Consider the following 22,201-nt stretch of genomic DNA (forward strand, 5'->3'; position numbering starts at 1 on the left):
AAACTGACAGTGTGAGGAGGTATTTATCTGTTCTTTGTCAGGTTGAAGAGGAAGGTTAGTAGAAGGTAACTGAGATAAGGGAGCTGAGGACTCTCTTTAAGAAATTTTCTGATAAAATATACCTGTTAGTGAGTTTTGCTTGAATTATAGTAACAGAATCTTAAGAACTGCTGAGAATTCTAGAGATGCTGTGGGCTTGTTTCTTTCTTTTGCAATTTTGGATATGAGAAAATGAAGTTATTATGTATATTTTCTGTTAGTAGTGTAACGTTGTTGATTTGCTTGACAAGTGTATAGAGGTCTTTACTATTTTGGGGTTTGCACTGAATAAACCAACTCCCACAGGAACGTTAGCCAGTCTCAGAGATTTCGATTCAGTTCTCCTTTTCTTATTAAAGTGAGCCAGGCCTTAAAATTTAGGAACACTATTTTTAGGGGTTTTCTTAAACTGCAGTAAATTAAAATGCAGTAAAATAAAAATGAAGACCTTTTCTTCTAGAGTAACGTTGTACCTACCAATCCTTGGCACTTTGAGATCCCCACTCTTTGCCAAGGTCAAAATCTCAATACCCAAAATAGGACAGATACTGTGTTATTATCTAGATGTTCATGTCACGCTATTGTCATTTTCAGTGAAAAATGATTTTTGGTGTTAAGAGAAAAATCTTTCCCCTTTCTAGAATTTTATGTCACAGAAGTTGCATATCAATAAAAACTGTATTTTTCAAAGGAGTTCTTCACTTAAAAATAGTCAGAGGCAACCTTAAAAACATTTTAGAGAATGGCCACATAATAATCCATTGTTAAATGATGTATTTTAACCTTAATAATGGACATTAATTTGTCTGCAATACTTTGCTGTTCCAAACAATGCTGCAGTTTCACATCTATACATTTGTTGCACATCACAAGTGTCATTTGCAGACATGGATTTAGTCTATTTGTATGACCCGACTAAACCATGTGATATAATTTTGTAATATATTTTCTTATCCATTAAGTTTAGTCCCTTGATATTATTTTATACTTTTTGTGGTGTTGAAAATTGAACCCAGGGGCATTCTAGCTCAGAACTACAGCCCCAGCCCCTTTTCTTTCTTTCTTTCTTTCTTTCTTTCTTTCTTTCTTTCTTTCTTTCTTTCTTTCTGTTATTGTTTTGAAACAAAGTCTCACTAAGTTGTGGTGGATCTTGCTAAGTTGCTGAGGTTGGCCACGAACCTGTGATCTTCCTGTCTCAGCCTCCCAAGTACTGGTATTACAGGCATGCAACACCATGCCTGTATTATGATTTTTCTTCTTTCCTTCTCCCCTCCCCTTCCTTCTCCTCTTCCTCCTCGCTGTGCTTTACCACTGAGCTACATTCCCAGAACATTGTTTTACTTTTATTTTGAGACAGGCTTTCTTTAAATTGCCCAGGCTGACCTTGAGCTTGTGATTCTCCTGCCTCAGGCTCCCAAGTAGCTGGGATTATAGGCATGAACCACCTTTGCCCAGTTTATACTGACATTTTCATTGTGACTGAAATAAATTTATAAATTAACATACTAAGTGATGACATTGTTAAAACGCTGAGTCTTCCTATTGAAGAACAAGGTATACCCAGGTGTAGATACACACCTTGAGGCTGGGGTAGGAGATTGGCAAGTTGAAGGTCAGCTTGGGCAATTGAGGGAGATCCTGTTTCAAGATAGTATTAAAAGGCCTGATGTAGCTCAGTGATAGAGTGCCTCTGAGTTCAGTCCCCAGCACCAGAAAAAGGAAGTGATAGAAAAAAAGGAAGCTTGTGTTTGAACTCCCTCTTTGAGGGTCACCCTACACGGCTATCATGGTTCTGGATCAGAAAAAAATTTTACCCATTTTTCTGTGATAGTTTGCATGGTATTGGCCACAAGTAGTGAAATTTCTATATTAAAAAACATACTGCACTTGAAAGTACAGAAGTTTGATAAAGAAATCAAGCCAGGTGTGGTGGCACACATTTATAATCCCAGCATTTGGGAGGCTGAGACAGGAGGATCACCCCGTTCACAGACAGCCTCAGCTACTTAGTGAGGCCCCCTGCAACTTAGTGAGAGCCTGTTTCAAAATAAAGAATAAAAAATAGGGCTTGGGATGTAGCTCGGAGGTAGAATGCCCCTGGGTTCCATCCCTAGTACCCCCACCACACACAAAGATATGAAAACAGAAATATGCAGTAATTTTTTAAATTTTATATCAAGTGACACATAGTTATAAGGTCTAATTCATTTGTTACCACTCTTTTTGCTACCACATAGGTTAATCAGCTGTCATAATAAGAATCAGAGAGACTTGATATGGAAAATATAATTAGTAAAATAACTAAAACCTTCCATTCCAAGATCTTGAAACTTTTACCAGTCCTGATGGGTTCTGAATGTCAGGCAAATGAAGAAATAGAGATCCAGAAATATTGATTGGGTCTCTTTTATTTTAAATAAAATATTTAAGTATCTTAAATATTGCATAGCTTCTCTCTCTGGACATGTGCCCTGTGCATGCTCTGTCTTAAACACATTCTTCTTTAGTATACAGACATGGAATTAATTTGGTTATGAATAACTTTTCTGTTTGTGGTGCTGGAGAGTGAAGCCAGGGACATTCTACCTTTGAGCTACACCCCCAGCCCTATTTTATAATTTTATTTTATTTTTTGCGGTACTGGGGATAAAATCCAGGGGCATTCTACCTCTGAGTTACACCCCCCCCAGCCCTATTTTATTATTTTATTTTATTTTTTGCAGTACTAGGGGTGAAACCCAGGGGCATTCTACTGCTGAGCTACACCCCCAGTCCTATTTTTTAGTCTTTTTTTACTTTTTGAAACAGGGTCTCACTGAGTTGCAAAGGGCCTTGCGAAGTAGCTGAGGCTGTCTATGAACTGAGATCTTCCAGTCTCTGCCTCCCAAATGCTGGGATTACAAGCGTGCACCACCACACCCAGCCCTATTTTACCTTTTATTTGGAGACAGGGTCTCAGCAAGTTGATGAAAGCCTCACTAAGGGGCTGAGGCTGGTCACAAACCTGTGATCATTCCCATCTCAGCCTCCCAAGTATTGGGATTACAGGTGTGTGCCACCACATCTGGCTTGCTATAAATAACTTTTAAACCCGAAATAGTTCATTTAACCACTATTTTTGTCCAACTTGCTTCTCAGTTCAATGCAACAACACATAACTTAGTATCTTCTCAGTGGAAGGCGCTGTGCTTGGCTCTTTAGGGGTTGGACAGGTAAATAAGGTGAGGTTTCTCCCTTTAGAGAGTTCAAGATACCCAGGCAGGAGACAGACATTTGCCCAGTTCCCAAGATAAAAGTCAGCCTGTTCTAATGAAGTTAATCAAGCTACATGAACATAAAGAGATCAGGTGGAGGGATCTGAGAAATCCTTGTGAAGGAGGTGGCCAGTGAGCTGTGGTTTATCAAGTTTAAGGCGAGGGAGGAAAAGCAGGTGGAGCAGGCATTCCAGGAATAAAAGGCAGAGAGGAAATAGCTGAAGCTTTAGAAGTAGGCAAGATGCAGACTTCCAGGCAAATCTAGTTATTTGTGATGAATTGGGAGAGGCTAGAGAAATGCAGGCCCGTTAAGAAATTATCACACTTCAGGGTAGGGGAAGGATGAAGCCCATGAAGGGGGTGTCAGGCAAAATTCTGTTTCTTGACCCAGGTGGTGGTTACAAGGATGTTTCTCCCATCATAATTAGGACAAACATTTTTTTTCTATGTGTTTTTCTGTATTTATGTTTCACTTGGCAATAAAGAGTCTGTCTATCATCTATCTATCTATCATTCTGTTTTTGTGGTACTGGGGATTGAACTCAGAGGCATTCTGTTTCTGAGCTACACCCCATCCCTATTTCACCTTTAATTTTGAAACAGTCTTAATAAGTTGTGGGGGGCCTCATGAGGTTGCTGAGGCTGGCCATGAAGCTGTGATCCTGTCTCAGTTTCCCAAGTGCTGTGATTACAGATGTGCGCACCTCAAGTCTTTTTTTTTTTTTAAGCCATTTCAGTGATTCTAAAGAAAACATAGGCAGGAATGGTCTGAATGAGAGTGGAAAATGGTGAGCAAATACAGTCTCATTCCAGAAAAGTGACTACATGTGGGGTGTAAAAATAGAGGTAGCTGGGCAGTGTGATGCATGCCTGTTATCCCAGCACTTGGTAGACTGGGACAACAGGATTGCAGGTTCAAGGCCAACCTCAGAACTTAGCAAGACTCTGTTTCAAAAAATAAATAAAATAAATAAATAAATAACAAAGACTGAGGTTGCAAGCTTGGAGGTAGAATGCCCCAGGGTTTCCCATAAGGGAGTTATGGGACTTAATTGCATTTCAGGTGATTGTGGAACATTATGACAATAACTAGCACTGGGTTGAGAAGGAAAAGGTTGTGCTAGAAGATTTGGAGAGTTAAACCAAGATGTGACTATGGAAACCGGGAAGTCAAAAGAGAAGATAGCCAAGGACAAAATCTTGAAAAATATGTTTCAGGAACAGTGAAAGGGCCCAGAAAAAGAACACTGAGAAGGGGCTGGAGAGCAGGAGAGATGCCACAGGCTGGTGGATGTTATTCCTCTGTCATGGAAACAAGTGCAAGAGGGGATTCCAAAGAGAGAGCAGTCACAGTCTCAGCCACTGCAGATTGCTGAAGGCCAAGCAGAGGCAGAAAGTCCCAGTGGCCTTGGGAGGAAGGCCACATCACAAGGGTAGTGAAATGGTGCGCTCCTGCTCCTACAGGGGGCTGCTGGCACTCTAGAGAACCGTGTGTGCCCTCGGAGGAAGCCAGAGTTGAAGTTGGGAACAGGACGACCAATACCACCACGGAAGAAGAAATAAGTGAAAATCTGAAAAGGCGAAGGACCTGGGTCAGCGCTCCTCAAAGTACAGTCCCCAGAAGCACCATGAGCATCCAGTACAGACATGTCGAAATACAGATTCTTCAGCTTCACCCCAGAGAAACTCAATGAGAAACTGGGCTTGAAACCCAACAATCTGAGGATTCTGATACCTGCTCAGGTTTGAAAAACACTTATCCGGCAGAAAGAGGTAGGGTGGTTCTGGCCAGCACGTGGGTGAGGAAGGAAGAATGCTCCTACTTCCTTCTAGAGGAAAAAAAGGGTGAAAAGATGAAAAGGAGGGAAAAGTTATTTGCTGAGAATGGAGACCTGGGAGGTTTGGCAAGCTCAGGACACGGCTGTGCCACCCCAGCCTCCAATCCCTGCTCTGGTGGCCTCCCTCCTCTCTTCCTGTCCAAATCCTGCCTGTGAGACCAGGTCCAGTCCCACCCTATCCAGACACCTTTCCCAACACATCTGGTTCTCAGTGGTTAGGACCTTGTGGCCACCTGTATTTTGTTTCCTTCTTTCACGTGCCTGGTCTTCCAGAGGACTCTCTGCTCCCTTTGACACATATAATTTCGTTGCTATAAAAGCACATCCTGTTTGTACTGCTGTTGACAGCATCTGCTGAGGCTCTACAGGGATTCGGAGATGGACGGCTTACAAGTTGGGAAGCCAACAGATTGGTGATCCCTCAGTTTTAGAGGAGGGAACACCACCCACTAAAACTGTTTTAGTTCCCTCAGATTTAGATGAAGTCCTTATTCCTCAGTGTCTAAAACACTTTATTATAGCGGCTTCGACCATATGGCAATTTAAAACTCTGTAAAAGATCAAGAAAAAATGGAGGGACAAGTGGCAAATCAACAGTCATGTGAAAGAACAGCAGCGATTCACCAGTTTAGGTAAACACTGTAAACGACTTGAATGGGCCCTCTGCAAGGGTGAGCTGTGACAGCGAGACCTGGAGAAGTGAGATGAAAGACACTGTGGGGAAGGCCCCTAGAATCCTCTGTACAGAAGAATGCCTGTAACGTCCATGCAGAGAAAACTGCTGCCTTCCCCACTGCCCGTAAGAGAGCTCATTTTTTAAGAACTCTAAGTTCATTACATTTAGCAGGCATGATCAAGAATAGTATCAGGGGCTGGGAATGTAGCTCAGTGGTAGAGCGCCTGCTTAGCTTGGCCCAGGGTTCCACCCCAGCACTGAAAGAAAATAAAAAATTGTATCAGTACACTCCCTTTGCAGATATACAAGGATCTGCTTCTTTAACAGCACAGTTCCAAAGCATGACTCATTCACATGCACGCAGGAAACTGCAAATATAAAGGCAAACAAAAAAATATTAACCACGGGAATATGAGAAAAGGAGTGTTTTCAATCTCTATAGGGAGAGTTCTCTATAGTCACAATGAAATGCAAATTAGTTTGAACCTGTATGGTATTAAGTTTTATTGCAAACTTGAAAGACTTTCTGTTCGAGAAAATCTTTTAGTGTGAGTTTTGCATCATAAGGTACGGAATCCTGTCAGAAATGGACTTGGTTTTGTGTTTCTGGTTGAAACCTCTAACGCAACGCCAGAATGAAAAGACATGATGCATTAGTGCAAGCGCAAGGGAAGGCAAACTAATATTTATCAAGCACCTATATGAACCTTTATAATGGAATGCTTTCACGTGTGCACCTCAGTACAATGCAACCATGGCCGGCTCTGTTTTACAGATGAGGGCAGAGGTGCTCAGAGTCTTTCAGCCTCACTGTTGGTGCACGATGGAGCTGGTGTTTGAACTCAGAGCTATCTAGCTACCAGGCCCAGGCATTCTTTCTGCTCTACTCTGCCTGTTAAACTTGCAGGGTTTGGCGTGCTTGTTACTAAGATTTTTCTAGAGCATAGAAGTTAGATAAAGATGATTGGTTTTATACTATTTCTACCTGTAAAGTTATACTTTGCACCAAAATTCAAACAGAAATAAGATATTGACACTGCGATGAAGTTAAATAGAGGCAATGTTTTACTTTGGTGTCGATATGATTACAAATAACATATAGACGTGATTAGAATGTTGGTAGAGCCATTCTTTACACATCTCTACATACATATAATGATTAGCTTTAGATTGTAAAATTTATGCTGGTCAGGGGTCTAGTTATATCTGTGTATATACACTATTTCTTTTCAGAACATTTTTTGAAAAACAATTTGTTGTGGTAAAATTGACCATTCAATAAATTGTATATGTAGCATTCTAAGTTTTGAAACCTATATACACTCTTGAAACCATCACCACAATCCAGAGGGTGAGCACGTCCATCACCTCAGAGTTCCCTCCTGCTCCTTTGTGGTCCCTCCTTTCTATTCCTTGAAGGCCCGTCCTTCCCCAGGAAACCACTGCTTTTCTTTGTCCTCCTAGATAATGTTTATATTTTCTAGAATTTTAAACAAATAGAATCATCTAGTGTGCGCTACTTTGGCCAGCTTCTTTAGTAGTAACATCCCCTTGCTGGCACCTGTGCTGTCGCTCTTTGTCCCTTTTACTCCTGATACGCACCCCGCTCCATGTGGGCTTGGTTCATCCTTTTGCTCATTGACAAACTTTTGAGTTGTCAGTTTTTATCTATGATAAATGAAGCTATTAGAATAAATATGGATCTCTCTCTATATATATACACTTTAGGTTAAACACCGATGAGTAAAACAGATACATCATACTGAGGCATCTATTTTAAGTTTTTAAGAAACATGCCACGTTATTTTTTAAAGCAGTTGTGTTATTTTACATCGCCATCAGCAGTGCTGGAGAATTTCCTTTCCTCCACATCCTTGCCAAGTCTCATTATCTTCAATCTTTTAAATTATAGCCATTTTAATAAGTATATAGTGAGATCTCATTGGAGTTCTAATTTGAATTTCTTTAATGACTAATTATGTTGTATATACTTTCACGTTCTTATTTACCATTCGTATGTCTTTGCTGTTCAAATGCTTTGCCCATTTTTTAAAAATTGGGTTGCTTTTTTTTCTTATTATTGACATAGTCTGATAGTTCTTTATATGTTCTAGAGATAAGCTCTTTACTAGGTATATGATTTGTAAACCTTTTCTTCCAGCTATGGTTTGTCTTTTTATTATCCTCACAGTGTCTTTCAAAGTGCAAAAGTTTTAAGTTTTAATAAAGTCTAATTTACTCATTTGCTCTATTATGAGTCACAAGCCTTTGTGTATATCTAAGAAATCTTTAGTACAGGTTACAAAGACTTCTATATTTTCATAATATAGGAGGTCATTTCAGTTTTGCATTTTGAGTTAATTTTGCATATGGTACAAGATATAAAGTGTTTGTTTTATTTATTTTATTTTATTTTATTTTTGCAGTACTGGGGATGGAACCCAGGGGCATTCTACTTCCGAGCGACACCCCCAACCCTAGTTTTTAGTCTTTATTTTGAAACGGGGTCTCACTGAGTTGCAGAGGGCCTCGTTAAGTAGTAGCTGAGGCTGTCTGCCAACTTGGATCCTCCTGTCTCAGCCTCCCAAATGCTGAGATTACAAGCGTGCACCGCCCAGCCCGGCTTGTTTGTTTTAAATATGGATAGCCAGTAGCTAAAATGCCACTTCATTCTTGAATTGCCTCCACTTTTTAGGTCTTATATAGTTTATCTTATCTTTTTTCAAAATAATCTTGTTTTATATGTTTATGCTAATCTAAAATTTTTATGCTACTGTGAATGGTACAGAATTGGAAATTCCAATTTCTAGTTATTTGTTCCTTTTATAAGGAAATACAACTGTTTCTTGTATTGAGCTTGTATCCCACAAGCCTTCTAAAGTCCCATTAGTCCTAGTAGCTTTTTTTACACATCCCATTGCATATTCTACATAGATGATTGTGTTGCCTACACATAAATATAATCTTACTTCTTCCTTACTAATTATTATGTCTTGCCTTATCATGGCTAGAATCCCCAGTTGAAAAGTGAAAAGAACATGCCTTTCTTGTTCCCAGTGCTAGGGAGAAAGTGCCCATTCTTTTTCCATCAGTTATGATATTAGCTATAGATTTTTTTCGTAGGTTACCTACTTCAGGGTGCAATTTCCTTCTATTCTTCGCTTACTGAGAATAGATGTTGTATTTGGTCTAATGCATTTTCTGTACTATTTGAGATGGTCATACGATTTTTCTTTCTTTGTTAATATTATGGATTATTTTGATCAGGGTTTTTTTTTGGGGGGGTGTCTGGGATTGAGCCCAGGATCCTTTTACCTCCAAGCTATATCCCCAGGCTTATTTTATTTTTTATTTGAAAACAGAGTCTCACTAAGTTGCTGAAAGTCTCGCTAAGTAGCTGGGGCTGGCCACACACCTGTGATCCTCCTGCCTCCGCCTCTGAAGTACTGGGATTACAACCATGCGCATCATACCCAGCTTACTGATCAGTTTTTGAATGTCAAGCCAATCTACTTATATTCCTAAGATAAATCCCACTTGATAATGATTAATTGCTATAAATATGTTTATATATATGCTGTGGACAACTATGTGTGGATGTGTGCATATATACACATACTCTTTTGTGGGGGGTTCTGGGGATGGAACCCAGGGGCATTTGACCTCCGAGCTACACCCCCTGCCCTATTTTGTATTCTTTATTTTTTTGAAACAAGGTCTCACTGAGTTGCGGAGGGCCTCACTAAGTAGCTGAGGCTGTCCGCGAACCGCGATCCTCTGGTCTCAGCCTCCCGAATGCTGGGATTACAAGTGTGTGCCACCACGCCCAGTTCATATGTATACTCTTAATATCTGTAGAATTTGAGAGGATGCCACCACTCCTGCTGATGACATTGGTGATTTATGTCTTCTCCATTTTTCCTGATTAGTCTATCTAGAGGTTTATCAGTTATTAATGTAAAGTTGATATTAAAAATTAATAATGTCAGTTATTAATTTCAGAGAATTAGTTTGGTTTCGCTGACTTTTATTTTTTGTTTTTATTTCATTCATTTCTGCTCTAATCGTTGTTGCTTTTTTTCTAGTTTTGTTGGGTTTAATAACTCTACCTAGTCTAGTTTATTTAGCTAGAAACTGAGTTCACTGAGTTGAGATTCTTTTCCACTATATGCATTTAGAACTATTTATTTATTTCCAACTACTTTGTAGCATCCCATAAATTTTGACATTTTATTTTCATTCCATTCAAAATACTTTTTTGTCGTACCGAGGACTGAACCGAGGGACATTCTACTTCCAAGCTACATCCCCAGACCTATTCTATTTTTTTATTCCAAGCCGGTCTCGCTAGGTTGCTGAGAGATTCACTGCATGGTGAGGCTGTCCTCACACCTGCAATAACTCTTGCCATCATGCCCAGCTTCAAAATACTTTTTAATTTCTATTTTGAGTTCTTCTTTGAATACTAGGCTATTCAGAAGTATATTACTTATTTTCTAAATATCTGAAAATTTTACAGGGCCTATTGATTCAAATTTAATTATACTGTGGTAAAGAAACATTTTTGTATGAGTGGGGTCCTTTTAAATTTATTGAGACTTGTGACCAAGAATAGGTATATCTTCATAACTATTTGAAAAGAATATTAAGTCTTTCCTTGTTGAGTGGAACAGTCTATAAATATCAATTAAGATAAGTCGATTAGCTGATGTGTGCTTATAATCTAAGTACTTGGGAGGCTGAAGTAGGATCGCGAGTTCTAGGCCAGCCTATGCAACTTAGTGAGACCCTCCCCCATTTCAAATGAAAATCTTTTTTAAAGGACTTGGAGTACAGTTCAGTGGAAGAATAACCCTGGGTTCCATCCCAGTATCACCAATAAAAAAAAAAAAAAAGATAAACTGGTTGGTAGTAATGTGACAATTATCTATAGCTTTTCTTATTTTCTGTATATTTAATCAATTACTGAGAGAGAAGTATTGAAATCCCCAAATTGTGATTTTGTCTGTATTTCCTTGTAGTTCCATTGATTTAGGCTTCATATATTTGAATTTCTGTTAAGTGTATAAACATTTGGAATTGTTAGATCTGCTTCTTGACTTGGCCCTTTAACATTATAATGTTATCTTCTTTATCTCAGGTAGTATGTTTTGCTCTGATGGCCACTGCAGCTTTCTCTTGAGTAATATTGTTTGGTACACTTTTTCCGTCTTTTTACTTTTATCTCATTTGTGTTTATATTTTAATGCACGTATATTCAATCTTCACCTTTTAATTGGGTGCCTAGACTACCTAGTGTAATTACTGACCAGGTTAGATTTGGGTCTGGCATCTTGCTATTTGTTCTCTTTGTTCCATCTGATCCACCTCTTTTCACCTTTTTCTGACTTCTGTTGGATTGAGCTTATTTTATTAATCTGTTTGTTTTATTAGCTGCAACTGTTTTGTTATTTTGGCCATTGCTTTAGATTTTATAGCATACACCTTTAACTTACCACATTCTATTCTCAAATGATATTCCACTTCACATATACTATATAGACCTCATAGTTGTATCTTGTCATTTCTCCCCTCCATCTTTATGCCATTGCTGTCCTCTATCTTATTTATGCCTATGTTATAAGATGGGTTGCTGTTTCATTCCTTTCAGTAGCTTCCAGATGACACTCCACCATCCCCACACCTGCGTATTCTTCACATGACACAGACTGTCATCCATACCTTTGTTTGTATATGACACATCTTCCTCTGGGCGCTTTTCTGATTTTCTCTTTAGCACTACTTCTGGACAAATTGATTATTATATACTTATAATTTTCTCTCACATTTCTTGTGCTTGAACTTGGTTGAAATTTCTTAATCTGTGTTATTAGTTTAATCTGTGAGTTATTAGTTTTCATTAAATTGGGAAAGCCTTCGGCCATTGTTTTTTTTTCTAAGATTTTTTTTTTCTGCCTTCCTTTCTCTCAGGACTTTTGAGGACTCCAATTACACTACTTAAATTTGCCCCACGGCTCACTTGCTGGAGCACTTTTTATTTGCTTTCATTCATTTTTTTCTCTGTATATTTCCATTTGGATAGCTCCTATTGCTTATGTCTTCATTTTATACAATGCAATGTCTAATCACTATTAATCAATTCCAGTTTATTTCCCCCTCAGACATTGTAGTTTTCATCTCCCAAACTTTGATTGAGGACTTTAAAAAAACATCTTTCAAGCTGTGCATGGTTATGCACACTTGTAATCCCAGTATGTGGGAGGCTGAGACAGGAGGATCGTAGGCCTGAGGCTGACCTTGGCAACTTAGGAGAACCTGTTTCGAAATAAAAAGGGCTGAGGCGTGTAGCTTGGAGGTATGATGCCCATGGTTTTCAATCCACAGTACCAAAAAGAACAACAACAACAAAAATCTTCCAAGGAACTGGAAATGTAGCTCAGTGGTAGAACCCTTACCCAGCATGCAATAGGCCCTGGGTTCAATCCCTAGTGCCAGAGAGGGAGAAAATAAATTTTTCCTTGTCTCTACTTGACTTTTGGAATGTATTAAATCGTATTATGATACATACTTTAATAATGTCATCTGCTAATTTTGACATCTGTGTCAGTTTTAGGTTAGGTTCACTTGTTTTAATTGTCTCTTCATTGTGGTTTTATTATTTTATATTTTATGTATCTGACAAGCTTTGATTATGTATCAGGCATTTTGAGTTTTACCTATTGGGATCAAATATTCTTGCCTTCCTGTACATATCTGAGTTTTGTTCTGGGATACACTTAGGTTACTTTGAAATTGTTTGATACTTTTGAGTCTTGTTTTTGAGATCTCATTAGCAGAGCCAGAGCAGCAGTTAGCCTGGGGTGACTTATTTCCTACTAACTGAGACAAGACTCTTCTGGGGCCTTTACCAATACCTGTAAATAATGAGTTTTTCTAGTCTGGCTGGTAAAAGAAAAAAAAAAAGGAAGTGTTTCTGGCCCTGTTCACTGTCTTTTGTCTATAGTGGCCTCTATATCTGGCCAATCCAATCTACACATTCTACACATTCAGAGACTTAGCAATGTAGAGACCTTTGGTAAGTTTGGCAAGAGTGTTTTGGTACAACAGTGGAGACAAAAGCCTGACTGGAGAGGATTTAAGAGCGCGAACATGCACACCTGTAATCCCAGGACTTGAGAGGCCGAGGCAGGAGGATCATAGGTGCAAGATCAAGTTAGTGAGACTCTCAGCAACCTAGCAAGACCCTGTTTCAAAACAAAAAAATAAGAAAAGGAATGGGAGGATAGCTAGGAGGCAGAATGCCTATGTTCAATTCCGAGTACCACACAAGAGAGAGAGAGAGGAAGGGAGGAAAGGTATTGGAAACAATGTTTTCAAGGAGGAAGGAGAAATGGAATGGTAATGGGAGGAAAAGGTGATGTCAAGAGAATATTTCACAGGGAGGAAATAACTGCATGTTTGAAGACTGATGGAAATAATCCAGAGGACAGAGCTGATGAGAGAGGAAGCATAAGGGAAATCGCGAAGGCGTCCCGAGAACAGATGAGCGGGGAGGCTCTAGCGCTAAGAGGGCGCTGCTGTAGACAGGAGTGAGGAGAGGCAGGGAGGCAGACCAGCCGAGGGAAGTCCTCATCTGATCGCTGCAGTCTGGTCATCAGCAGAGAGGACAATGAGGGAAGTGGTGTTGGAATGTTGGAACAGATAAATGATTGGAGCGCAGAAGAGAGCATGAAAGCAAAGCTGCCAGATGTCAGGTAGCGTCCCCTTGAGGCTCGAGGCCTGAACGTAGTGCCGAGCCGGTCCAGCTGCTGTGCCCTGCCTCGGCCACATCCGGGTGCACAGGTGCAGAGAGCTGGGGTTAACAAAAACAAGGAAGGAAGAGAGGGCCAAGGGCCAGGCGTGGTGGTACATGCCTAGAATCTCGGCCCCTGGGGAGGCTGAGGCAGGACGGTCACATATTCAAGGCCAGCTTGGGCAACTTAGCAAGACCCTATCTCAAAATAAAAAACTAAAAGGGGCTGAGAGATGTAGCTCAGCGATAGAGCTCCCCTGGGTTCAATCCTGCCCTGGGTTCAATCCTGAGTGCTGAGAGAGAGAGAGAGAGAGAGAGAGAGAGAGAGAGAGAGAGAGAGAGAGAGAGAGAGAGAGAAGGGAGTCAAGGAGGTATGCCAGGGAGTACTTAAAATGGAATTCAAGGGTTAGGAATGTAGCTCAGTGCTAGAGCAACTGCCTGGAATGCATGAGGCCCCAGGTTCAAGCACCAGCACTGCAACCTCAACAACAAAGAGAGAAAATGGGCTTTGAGCGGGGCAAGAAAGATAAACACTGGGGAAAGGGGCCAGTGGGCGCTCCTGGAATCAGTAGATTAGAGACAAGAGAGACTGAAGAATGGCTGGATCAGAGAACCTTCTAGAAGGAGGGAGCTGTTAAAGAGGGCCTGGTCTGGCCGTTTTGCAGTTGCTGGTAGACAAGGTGCGGGATAGTTCTACTCAGTCAGCAGGCCACAGACGTGTCAGGTGTGAGCTGCACATCAGTTGTCTACAATGAGGCAGATGCAGAAATTGAAAGTGAACGGTAGAAACACTGCTGCAGCATCCAGGCATGACCAGCAGACTTAGCCTAGGAAGGCGGTTGATATTTAGGCCTCATTAGCCTGTTCATTTCTTATTGATTTTACAAAAGTATCGGTCTGCAACAAATTGGATACAAGCAAACAAAAATCTAGTCTCTTCCCACAGCTGACCACTGTGTGTGGCCAAGCATGATAGGGTCTCTGGAGGGTAGAGGACAAGGTCATTGGTGGAGAGACGTTGGAAGGACCAGCTCCCTAAATAATGAAGTCACACCAGGTGTGGTGGCGAATGCCTGTAATCCCAGTCCTTGGGAGGCTGAAACAGGAGGATCACAGGTTGGAGGAAACAAGGTCTTCCTAAGTTGCTGAGAGCCTCACAAAGTTGCGGAGGCTGGCCTCAAACTTGGAATTCTCCTGTGTCAACCTCCCAAGTACTAGTCGACCTATATTTGAAACCGTCGTGTTCATGTGGAAACTCTGGGGGGTGCTCAGTTCTCTGAGGGCTGGGCGGGCCCACTCTCCCCAGAGCCCGAGTCCAGGAGCAAGAGAAGCCCTCAGAGTGTCCACAGAAGTTGGTGGTTGGGTCTCACTAGCCCCAGGTGCACGGAGTGTCTGAGAAATCCCAAAAAAATGTGAGCATCGCTCTCGTGGGGGCTTCCTGGGTTCTTTCTTTTCTCAGCTCTTTGATTGGCCCAGACTGGTACACCCCTGTCAGAGTTCATTTATAAAGCTGAACCCCAAGTCACAGGACTTGGGAACACTGAAGACCTACTTCTGAGAAGCCTGTGAGTCTGCATGCTTACCCAACCCGCAGGGCCGGGTCTGGGTGTCCCTGAGGCTCACTGGGCCGCCTCGGTGAAGGCGTGGCCGGTGGCACCACGCAGGGCCTGGCACAGGTGAGCAGGTGCTCAGTAGGTGAGTCCGGTGAGCCAGTGACCAGCCGACTCACAGCCCTAGAGGTATTTTTACAGTCATGTATTTACTTTTTTTCTACCTTAAGAAATTTGCTATCATTGCCAGGCGTGGTGGCGCACGCTTGTAATCCCCGCGCTTGGGAGGCAGAGACAGGAGGATCGCGCAGGGTTCGAAGCCAGCTGTGCGCACTTGTTTAGGAGACCCTGTTTCCAAATAAAAAGAAAATGTAAAAATAGGTCTGGGAGTGTAGCCCTGAGGTAGAAGGGCTTCCAGGAACCCCAGTACCACCACCACCAAAAAAAAAAAAAAAGAAAGAAAGAAATTCACTACCATCGAGATATATAGATATATACAGATATAGATATATAGATATTATATATATGTTAATGTATTTGAAAAAGAAAGAAAGAATCCACCAGAATAAGCAAATATGACTGGATAGGAAAAGGTATGATCACGGAGTTTAGCTCTCTAAAAAACTGAAATAGAAAATAGGAGCCGAATTTTACTTTAAGAAGTATTACTGAAAATCACAGTTTTAATGTGGTAAAGAGAAAATCATTAAAATACTTTAATATGGTAAAATGCTAATCATCACAGTTATCAACTGAGAGTAATGTAAAGCTTCTGATTGGCTTTATGAGCATAACTAGAGTTTTCAAATGTATGCCATTAATTATTGTTATTAATGGGAGGTTTAAAACCTCTTTGGGAGACTGTCAGTCAGTGAATTTTAAAGAATTCCTAAAGCCAGGCGTGGGAGTGTGTGCCTTTAATCCCAGCACTTGGGAGGTTGAGGCAGGAGGATCACAGGTTTAAGATCAGCGTCAGTAACTTTGCAAGACTCTCAGTAACCTAGCAAGACACTGTTTCAAAGTAAGAAAATAAAATAGGGCTAGAGGTGTACCTCAGAATTGCTCCTGCACGCCTGCACAACGGGTGGCACCGCGCGCGCGCGCACACACACACACACACACACACACACACACACTCCTAAAACTGAGAACTACCAAAGGGAAATTGGCTTTTTTTTCTATCTTGCCAAATTGTTCATTTCATCAATAAGAATGAAATTGACATGTCAGACAGGCCAGTTATACACTGGGGCTTGCCGTTTCTTTTTATAAGTTTATATTCCAGTCAGGAGGGAAATACTCCAATTTCAATGTGTACTTCATCGATGTTAAGGGTCTAGAATCATTCTAATGACTATTGTATATTTAATTTTTAGATAGATATTTCTCCCTGGCTCATCCACAAAATCCTATAAAAACTAGCAAAAGCTTAGGTATTAGATTTAGAGAATGCTTCCTTTTCTAGATTTGAAGACTAAATAAAATACAGAAGACAGTTACATCCCATTTTTATTATACCATGGGAAATAATTTGTATATACCTTCTAAATAATTTCAAGTGCTACAAAAATAATGTTAATGGCTCAAAATCAAAAGTTAAAAACCCTAAGTATAATTTTTTAAATCTTTTTCTCCTCAAGCGTTTTACGATGGGATAATGAGACAGATGTCTCTCAACTGGAAGGACATTTTGACATTGTTATGTGTGCTGACTGGTAAGTACATAAAAATCATAAAACTCCTCTTAGAAAAAAAATGGTTTTGCTGGAGTAATTGGGCTGCGCTGCTCTGCTGACGGCCAGGCAAAGCCAACAAATAAAGCACAAAGCCACCCTAACCTCAGCAGATTAATATTCATCTCCATGTGACAGTCGTGAGGTAGTCTTCTATCACACAGTAACTTCTACCACATTATTTCCCAAAGATTGATTTTGAGAAGCATTTCCATTTTCTGGAATTGCCTCTGTTTCATGCTTGACGTATCAGTAAATGGACGACTTAGGCAAATTGCAAATAATTATGGCTCAGAGAGGAATAGTCTGGAGAAAAAGGAGTTTATCAACACAAACAGCTCAATTAGCTTACTTCTTAGGAGAGATCTGTCTATTGATATAAGGGAATATATATGTGTGCATACACACATGCTCTTCCCCAAATAAACCTGTCTGTGGAGCGCCTTTGGGGAAATAGCCCTTCTTATAATGTATGCTTGCAATCTAATATTTTTGGTGTATTAAATTATGATATTTAATTAGACATAATACAAAATTATAAAATTACATTTTATTCTTATGCAAATAGTAGCATTCAACTCTCTGTCCGGTGCCTGCTTTTTAAAAATCATTTACATTAGATATTTTGTCTCCTCTTTTAGCCCCATCTACTTATTTGTTAATGAAAGTCTGATCCTAAATTACATCAGACCTTAATAATTGTTTCAACTAATCTTCTGTATTCCTTTATGCAATTTGAGCAATAATTATTTCAGCATATGGGAAATGTGGACAATTTGCAAGTATTATCCCTGTTAAGAGTAAGATCTTATTTGTAGTGTTATCATGATAATTATTGTGACACTTCAGATTTGAAAACATAAGTTCAGATTCTGATGAAGTTCTGTTATACTGATAAGCCAGACCACAAGATCCAGAGCCCAGAGAAGACTTGCCCTAGAGGAGAGTTGAATGAAATTTTCAGGAAGTAGTTTTATTGTTCTTGTTTTGACATAAGATTTTCAAAGGATCGCTTTTCTCTGCAAGGCAATAGGCTTAGATTTGCTTTGTTTTTCTTCTGAAAAATACTTCTCAGTGAATAATAAATATTGGGTTCTACCTTTAGCGAAGGCTTTCTAGTTTTCCGTGGCCCTTTTAGTCTCTTTGCTTCAACTTCAGAAAACCTTATTTTCTGAAAGTGGAAGGAAGCTAGGTTTCTGACTAAGCATTGATAATATGCCTCAATGCCGCCCCCTCATCTAATCAGAAAAAAGAAGCTAAAACTTCACTGTGTGATATGAAGAAGTGATTTAGCAAATGCCTCTCCTCACCATATATGAGAAAGGATCCTCCAGGTTTCATTGCACAGATGAAGATAATGCTGGTAGGATTAGATCAGATTAAGCCTGGAAGTCAGATCAGAGAGCAGCGGCAAGAGGAAAAGCGCAGCATCTTCTTGAAGGTTTAGACGCGGGTTACACCCCGATGGGCTCTGCTGATGTGGGAAAAGGCAAGTCCGGCCAAGAGATTTACAGTGAAATTTGCCCTTCACACAAATATCAAAACAGCCCGGCTTTGTCATACCGCATGTCCTGGACACTCACCCCATGTCATCCCATTTGTACTGGAGAGACAGCAGAGGAAGTACGATTTAAGCTCTTTTCTGATTAATGTTCTCAGTTAGGTTAAAAATAGCTGCACAACATGTTTGAAAAATGGTCCTTTTCCCCCTAGCTAACAACAGGGTCACATACAACTGGTATACATAATGCACATTCAGTTTAAGACTTTCATTACAAATATATAGCATAATGCAATAGTATATGTACAAACACATCTGGTAGCTGTGTAAGAATATGGATTCAAATGAACTAAATCCACCAAGCTTCATTTTATAAAGGGCTTCTCTATGCATGACTTGTTAAGTATTTTCCCCTCTCTTCGTGTTGTAAGTGCCAGAATGTCAGCCTGTTTATAATTTCTCGTTTGTAAATGTGAAACATTAAGCTACTCTCACCGTGATGCTGATATTATTTCCAAAAGAAATGCTTTGGTTAATGGCCTCTCTTCATATCCACAGAGATGGGTAAGCTGCTTAGAAATGCAGAAAGTACAGTGATGTTATGATATGTGTGTTGTGCATACAGTGGCGAAGCCCCGGATTCCATGAGTTCTTCGTGTCCTGTTGATTTGGTGTTTCTCCAGAGGAATTATTGCATGGATGTTGCTAAGGGCCGGTGGGCCATGCTGCATTATTTTAGAATGTCGGAGTGGGGAAAGAAAGCTCTCTGTATATGTTACCTCCAGGCTGAAACCTGAAATATTCGGTGCTAGACAGAGGTGCCACATATAAATAGAGCACGGCAAGGCTCACCCCAGCCCCAGTCGTGGTCAGGCAGGGCGCGCTGGGCTAGGCCACAGGCGCATGAAGCAAGAGTTGGAGTTCAAATATTAGGTACATGGATTAAATTCTTACTGAAGCACTTCCAGCAAGGGTGGCATTGTGTGATTCCCTGAATAGCTAGCCAGTGGTACTGCTTGATCCCATTTACATGAAAACAAGCTCTATTCACAAACCTATTCCAAACCCACATTGTGGTTCGAGAAAAATGCACATGATTACAACAGGCAGCGATATGTTTATGTTCCTAAATCATTCATATATTCACATATTTACATTCAAACATTCATAAACCTGTGGGCAGTGGGGGAAATAACTTATCTCCCTGAAGTGACAGTCCCTTACTTTACATCCAAATTTAGGAGTTCAACTAGATTATAAAATAAAGAGGCAAACCGTGAAAGCTAGTCATTATTTCACCATTCAGCATTTTTGACAATGAAAAATAGTTTCATGGTTCAACAGTTCCTAAATAACTTGTAAAATGTCAACTTTGAAATAAACAGAAAGAAAAAATCGAGGTACAGTCACACTGCAAAAGATGCTGTTGACAAACATCAAAATATTAGAATATTTAACCACAGGTGTAGAGAAAAACCTGCCTATTAAGTTCCTCAGTTGACTTGTTTAATGTTGAGTTTAATAGAAGGATTCTTTTCTGCTGGAACGCAGTCCAGCCTGGTCCTTGCTGCGTTTAGAATAGCGAGTGATTGTTAATTTTAAGCCTGCCTTTCCAGACTCTTGTTCAATCACAATATAATCTAAGGGTCTGGAAGTAAGATGTTTTCTTATCCAATGAACACTTTCATTGAATGTTTGATGGCTCTCCAGTTTATTGTAACTCTGCAAAAATAGAAATGACTCTGTACATTTGAATTCTCAAAAGGCTTAGTAAGCATGTCTGAAATGCCACCCATGGCCTGACCGACCCACCGAGCCGGTCTGCAGGACAATCGGCACATCTGTGTGCCCACAGCCCGAGACTTTGGAAAGAAATGAGAGGGAAAAAATCGGCCTGTATATCCCATCTTGTTCGCTCTCTTGGCATTTTTACCCTAGCTGCATATTGTGGCTTGTTTCTCCCTCCCCCCCATCCTTTTAAATTTCCTCTAAATAATGAGGAAAAAGTGGTTTTTAAACTGTTTTCATGAAAATGTTAATTATTTCTCCAAATGGAAGTACGGTATACTCTAAAAGTTCTTTGTCTTCCAAATGCTGCGATTATGGCTAGCTCTAAATCATAATTCACACAGCCCCTTACACCTGAAAAGATCTTTAGCTCAAATATAGTCATCCCTTCCACCTCGCACTGGGTCCTGGAGAGAAAACACACAAACTGCCCAAGATCTCACAACGGAGGGGTAGAGCCAAGTGAGATCAGAATACGGCATCATTCTGAGCTCCCACAAAAATCAGTTTACAAATATTGAAAGTGGCCATCCCTCTGCCGAAAGTTAAATCTGAAACAGTGAATTTAACTTAGCACATTTCCCCAGCAAAATTGCACAGGGGTCTTTCTTTCTGTGGCTATTGACAGAGAAATGTCTCCTTGTGCTCTGCACTAATAAATTTCCCTATGAGAGGAATTACCAATGCTCACGCTCTGCATAAAAGTCTGATCCCAAGAGAGGCGATGAAAAATGGTCCAACACCTTTCCTTTGTCAGAAAATCTGTGATTCGGATCAATGGAACGAAGCAAGCGTTTCTGCCACACGCGATGGCATAGCGGGGTGAGCGCAAGAGCGTTTCACTGGCCAAACTGGACTGCCGGTGTATTTTGATCAGTAACTGAAGGGAGAGTTGAAATGGTATCTCCATCCCCATCACTGACCCACTCAGCCTTTTTAAATAGATCCACTTAAGCTACTGCTGTTCTCGAAGCCATTAGGACTTATTTAAGGGGTGAATTTTCAGGAGATTACATATCACTGCCACTAAAACACACTGAAATTGCTCATATGACGTACTCTCCAAAGCGCTATAAATTCTGCACTGGAGCTAAGTAGAAAAATGAGCTTGCTTGGAATAAAGATCTATTAGGGAACTATGAGAATTACTTTTGGGGAATTTGATTTGGAGTGATGAAGTAGACGCCGTTACCTTTGAAATAACTGTTTGGGGTGTGTGCTGGGTGTTAAGCTGCATTTTCCGTTTTGCTGTGATGTTAACTTCTCTGTCACCATTATGAACATTCAGTAGGAATAATGCTTTATAAGAGCATGCTTTGAGCTCAGCTGGTAAGGTGCGGTTTATTTTTCTAACAAATGCCAGCTCTTAGGATGCACAGGTATAAACTGAGAGTGGTCCTTTGTTTAGCTGCTCCATATCCCAACCAGCCGCATTTGTTAAAGGCCTGCAAAACAGACAGAGGTTGCCGGGCGTGGTGGAGCACGCTTCGAAGCCAGCCACAGCTACCTAGTGAGGCTCTCAGCAACTTAGTGAGACCCTGTTTCCAAATAAAATATAAAATGGGTCTGGGAGTATCCCGGAGGTAGAAAGCCTCTGGGTTCCACCCCCAGTACCACCAAAAAACAACAACAACAAATAAAACAAAACAAAAAAACAGACAGAGGTCTTTTCTCACAATGAAAGTCTTCCCGGCATTTGGGAGGCTGAGACGAGCCTATTGCAGTTTCAGGACAGCCTCAGCTACATAGTGAAGCCCTTTGCATTCAGTGAGACCCTGTTTTAAAATAAAGAATAAAAAATAGGGTTGGGGGTGTAGCATGGAGGTAGAAAACCCCTGGGTTCCATCCCTTGTACCACAAAACACACACACACACACACACACACACACACACACACACACACACACACACGGGCCTGGTGTGTTTATAATCCCAGTACTTGAGGCTGAGACAGGAGGATTGTGTTAGAGGCTAGCCTTAACAACTTAGCCAGACCCTGTTTCCAAATAAAAAGGATGCGGGGTGTAGTT

The 22,201-nt window shown here is 40.6% G+C and overlaps 1 protein-coding gene across 1 annotated transcript in view; it reads left to right on the forward strand.

The window, feature by feature from the left end:
* The window catches only part of CAMKMT (calmodulin-lysine N-methyltransferase), a gene marked incomplete at its 3' end in the record, with an annotated part of 438,709 nt that overhangs the window by 393,090 nt on the left and 23,418 nt on the right, over positions 1–22,201 (forward strand). The window contains exon 8 of the mRNA XM_080711826.1: positions 16,790–16,864. Coding sequence (XP_080567952.1) covers positions 16,790–16,864 — 75 coding nt within the window. The remainder of the gene's footprint in view (positions 1–16,789; positions 16,865–22,201) is intronic.

The sequence above is a fragment of the Muscardinus avellanarius genome (genome assembly GCF_963383645.1).
Source record: "Muscardinus avellanarius genome assembly, chromosome: 15".
Taxonomy (NCBI): Eukaryota; Metazoa; Chordata; class Mammalia; order Rodentia; family Gliridae; genus Muscardinus; species Muscardinus avellanarius.